Source organism: Vespula pensylvanica, chromosome 23, assembly GCF_014466175.1.
Source record: "Vespula pensylvanica isolate Volc-1 chromosome 23, ASM1446617v1, whole genome shotgun sequence".
Lineage (NCBI taxonomy): Eukaryota > Metazoa > Arthropoda > Insecta > Hymenoptera > Vespidae > Vespula > Vespula pensylvanica.
In genome coordinates, this window is record NC_057707.1 from 2,979,210 (window position 1) to 2,984,209 (window position 5,000).

Below are 5,000 nucleotides of genomic sequence, written 5' to 3' on the forward strand. Positions count from 1 at the left end.
TTTCTTTTCTTTTTTTTTTTTCGTTAAAAGAGAAAATAAAATCGTCGCTCTTACGTTCATCTCTAAAATTTATTTGTATAATGTTAACGTTCGTTTTGTACAAAATATTTGCTTTTCTTTTATTTAATTATTTCTCTTTTCTTCGTATTAAATTCTAAAATCATTAATTTTACTTCAGCTATTTTAGTTTATAATTATCAATAGCCACGGCAATAATTTATACATTATTATTATTATCATTATTATTATTATTATTATTATTATTATTTTCTACAATATCTGTTTTTTGTTTAAATAATAACGCTCTTTCGTTCAAAAGTGCCGATGAAAAATTTACATTATTTATTATCTATTATACATTGGGAAAAAAATTTACAAAAATGAAAAAAAAAGAAAGAAAGAAAGAAAAAAAGAAAGAAAGAAAGAAAGAAAAAAAGAAAAAAGAATTGTGAACAGTCGAATAAGAGATGCAGATAGGTCTTCTCTTTCTTTTTTCTCTCTCAAACACGTTTCAAGGAGGAAAAAAAAAAATATTTATATATATATATATAAAAGAAGAAAAATTATTACGATTCTATTAACAAGTCAATCTTTTGTGGCGTACAGATACATATACAAAAAAAAAAAAAAAAAAAGAAAAAAAACGGTATAATAATAATAATAATATAAAAATTAAATTTAAAACGTATAATCAACTCTAAAGTTTCTTTAAGGGTACCGCAATTGTTTTATTCTTTTCTTTTTAATTATTTTCTTTTTCTCTTTTTTTTCTTTTTCTTCTTCTTTGTTCATTTTATTTAAAAAAGGATTCCGTAAGCCAATAAGAATGAATATTTTCCATGTAAAACAAAGCTACTTTATATACAAGTTGTGTCGTACAAAGATAAACCTTTGTAAAGAGTTTTGAGATGAAACTAAAAACTCATTATTATTTTTAGTCGTGTACCTAAATACCAATGGATAAAAACATTGTAACAATTGTTATATAAACACAGGACAACAAGTTTACCTATAATAATATGTATACATGTTAAAAGAATGCAGTACCCGTTGTTAGTAATAAAATTTTTGTTTCTTTACAAACAATTGTATTTGTATCGTTACTGCCGTATAAATTCTTATATTATGCATTTAGATAACAGTTCATTTGAAAACGTAATATTATTAGCTGTAGGAGAGAGGGGTTCAAGTGCCTCGATAATAAAAATCTTCTTGTTGATTATTATTAATCACGTTTCTCTCGTATTTAAAATTTCTTTATATATATATATGTATATATATGTGTATATATATATATACGTATATATATATATATATGCATATATATATGTATCTGTGTGTATATATACATATATATGAGTATATATATATATGTATATATATACATATATATATATACATATATGCCAAATCGATGCTACAGCCATGTTCATTAAAGACATTTCAATGAATAAATTGAAACTATATATAAATTAATTTGAAAATATATAGGCGAATCAACTTATCACGAACAGACTCAAAATTTAAAGCAATTATTTTCTTGAATTAAATCCTTTTTCTGTTTCCAATCAACTTTCAATCTCATTTTCAAGTCTCAGAATCGCTTTCCCTAATATTTTCAACAAGTTAAAGCTAAGTTGTTAACAAACAGCACATGTTTATATTTATGCACGACTTAACGTCTGCATCAGTAGACTTTGCTGTATGTATTTTATGTATCTCTGTGTTCTCTCTCTCTCTCTCTCTCTTTCTCTCTCTCTCCGTGTGTATGTGTGTGTGTATGTTGCATGATTTGTTGTGTGTATGTTCTCTCTGTATGTGTATATGTGCGTGTGTGTATACGTGTGTGCAATCGCACGCGCATGTGTGTGCGTGTACAAAGTGTAAACGCTAACAAAGAGTCACTCGTGCGTCGCATATACGACGGGTCAAGAAGTGTTATGGTTTAAACTTAACCAAAGGTATGCTTTTCGATTGCAAGCACTTATCACACACCCACTCGGCATAAATTTCTGCAGTTAACAGTTGAAAGGCTGTCTCCGACAATCCTGTGCATCCCCTGGAATACGATAAATATAAAATTTGATCTCTATTCGATTAAAATTAAAAAACTAAAACTTCCATTGATCCTCTATTCGATATTGATTATAGTTGATATATTCGGATATCGAGGAAGTTGTAAAATACTATAATAATTATACTAATAATGACGATGACGATGACGATGATGATGATGATGATGATGATGGTGATGATGATCATGAAGATATAATGATAATAATATTACTTCAATTTACCTATGAAACCAAAAATTACAACCAGATTCACAAGGAATTGCTTGATCGTTATCGTGCACCTCTTTATGGCAAACTCCACAAGGATAAATCGGTGGCGCATTAGGATTTTGTGGGTTAAATACCATAGCTTGATCCGGAGGATAAATCTGCGTAATTAATGATCAGAGTTAAACGATTAAGAACACCTCGTCGAAGGAGATTGTAACGATGCGGTATTTACTTTTCCTGCAGAAACAGGCATCGGTTTTGGACCCATTCCTGGTGGACCTTGAAATCCGTGAGGTGGCATAGATCCTCCCATATTTATGGCATGACCCATAGGTGGACCACCTCCTATATTGCTGGAAATCGTACCCATTGGTCCTGGCATGTGTCCCATTTGATTATGATGGCTCATATTCATATTGGACATGTTGTTCATCGGAGGACCACCCATATTGATATTGTTCATTTGACTCGGCCCACTCATGTTCATGTTATTCGAGACCATGGAGCTCATGGTAGTCATAGGACCGTTCATAGGTCTTCCTATATTACTAAGATTATTTCCCATATGATTCGGATGTGGTTGAGATCCATTATGTCCTAACGGACTGTTGACATTGACGTTGTTTATAGAGGGACCGTTTAAAGGACTATTAGGTGGTATATGGCTATTCATATTGTTCATGTTCATCGGTCCGTTTGGCATATGATTCGATCCACCCATGGTGTTCATGGGTGATCCTAACGGACCACCCATAGGACTTCCCATACTATGTCCCATATTATTCATAGGACTACCCATGGGTCCACTGTTCATGTTATTCATCGGACTGCCCATAGGTGGACCGCTTAATTGAGAATTTCCCATATGACTCATATTCATATGATTATTCATCGTATTCATTGGGCCAGGCGGCATGTTCGGTCCCATATTGTTCATAGGACTTATACCGCCTATAGGCGTATGATTCATAGGAGACATCCCACCCATGTGGTTCATGTGATTTGTCATAGGTGAATTTCCCATCGGGCTCATACTACCCATATTGTGTGGCATCATAGGACTCATACCGCCAATAGAAGTAAGAGGACTCATACCACGCATCGGCGGTCCACCCATATGATGAGGATGATGAGGATGCATATGTGGTGGACCGCCGTGCATCATGGGACTTTGAGTGGTTTGAGGGGGCGTGTCGTCGAACGGATTACTCGCGACTATCGTGTCCCCATAACCGGTTAATGGTGGAGGTAGTAAATCCTACAAAACAAACAATCACTTTGCTCATATGCGATATCCTCTTAAGGTCTTATATTTCCAATAGAGCTACCATCTATACGTGACTTGTACCTGCGCAGTTGGAGGTTGTTGCGGGGGTGGCTGTGCTACGCTGGCATTGGTACGCCTTTTTTTCTTAGGATTGGCACCGGCAGGTGGTGGCGGCGGAGGATGGGGGTGAGCAGAAGTTTCAGGATGCGGGGCACTAGGACCCATGCTCACACCCATTCCCATACCCCCCAAAGGCATCCTCGCGAAGGGTGGCATGCCTGCAATATTGTGGCTCATCTCCTTCGTTCTCTTCCTCTATTTTACCATGCCGTACGAGCACCACTATGAATTTTGATGGCAAGTTAATATCATAAAATCCACTGTTGTTCTCAAACAATGATAAAGAAAAAAAGAAACAAAAGAAAGAGAATGAATAAATAAACGAAACGAAGAATACAAAATTTTTCAAACGGAAAGGAAAGATGAAATACCTTGGTACGCGGAGCAAACATTGACTTATTATATTATTGATCGAACCTTCAACGTTTGAAATATTTCATTCAAAAACGATCGACCAATACAACCGACTAAAACTTTTTAACAAAGCTGATCTTAAACGTGCATTGTACTGACATATCGCGTATCGTATATCAGAAATAATATTTATACGCCTGGAATACTATGTAAATAAATGATAACTCGTCTATTATTTCAACGAAAATTCGTTCGACAATTCTTAAAGTCGAGATAAACGATATAGACAAGACGACGCGTTTTACGATATTAAGTCTGACGTATCAAAAAGAAAACGAAGGTAATAAAAAAAAAAGGTGGGGGGGGAAAGAACAAAATAAAGAAAAGAAAGCGCGAGAAAAGGAAAAAGAAAAAGAGAGAAATAGAGAAGCTCTGGCAAAAGAAGCAAAAGAAAATATGTGCATCGATGCCAGTTTCTCGGTCCAACCTAACCTACACATTTTTCCAAAGCATTCACTATGGCTGACTCTCCGTGGATAAATTAATACCAATCGAGCAATATAATAACGTTCGAGAATGAAAAATGATGTTTGTACTCACCAGTGCGTTACATCTGGCGCGATATGGAAGTATACATGGTTCGTGCGTTTTTTCGCCAAAGACCAACACCATGAATCGTGTCGTGCGCTTAAATAACTTTTGAGAGAGACGTATAACGAGCCACTTCCTTTCTCGAATTACTCCTTTATAAGTCACATATTTTTCCTTAACACTAACGAATTTCACCTTCATAGATCCGTCTATCGAGGCAGCGTAAACACTGATGGGGTGTCAAAATGATATCGAGTGAAGAAGCGCACGCCAATTCCTTAGGTCGCCATTGTTGCGTTCGCTTACGTACGTATCCTACGTTTGTGTGTGTATTCCGTCGCGACGCATGCGCCTATAAAAGCTCGCCGCCATCGAACTACCTA

General features: G+C 35.2%; 2 protein-coding genes across 3 annotated transcripts in view; both read right to left on the reverse strand.

The window, feature by feature from the left end:
* LOC122636677 (adenosine deaminase-like protein) overlaps positions 1-5,000 on the reverse strand; it is a 53,999-nt gene that overhangs the window by 20,350 nt on the left and 28,649 nt on the right. The window lies entirely within an intron of this gene.
* Positions 1,320-4,992, reverse strand: LOC122636673 (protein pygopus). 2 transcript variants are annotated; one of them, XM_043828181.1, is made up of 5 exons: positions 4,627-4,992; positions 3,634-3,932; positions 2,518-3,543; positions 2,298-2,443; positions 1,320-2,059 (listed from the first exon to the last, which is right to left on the reverse strand). In XM_043828181.1, the coding sequence occupies exons 2-5, from the start codon at positions 3,847-3,849 to the stop codon at positions 1,939-1,941; spliced, it is 1,509 nt and encodes a 502-aa protein (XP_043684116.1). In that variant the 5' UTR covers positions 3,850-3,932; positions 4,627-4,992; the 3' UTR covers positions 1,320-1,938. The 2 variants fall into 2 exon arrangements, with proteins under 2 accessions (XP_043684116.1, XP_043684115.1); XM_043828180.1 differs by having other exon boundaries at positions 1,321-2,059; positions 3,634-3,894; positions 4,627-4,991.

Bases quoted from the DNA above. Each gene is read 5' to 3' on its own strand.
- LOC122636673 (XM_043828181.1), bottom strand. From the start codon at position 3,849: ATGAGCCACAATATTGCAGGCATGCCACCCTTCGCGAGGATGCCTTTG. The intron at 3,544-3,633 runs GTACAAGTCACG...TTTGTTTTGTAG, and splicing joins AACAACCTCCAACTGCGCAG to GATTTACTACCTCCACCATT. The intron at 2,444-2,517 runs GTAAATACCGCA...TTAATTACGCAG, and splicing joins TGCCTGTTTCTGCAGGAAAA to ATTTATCCTCCGGATCAAGC.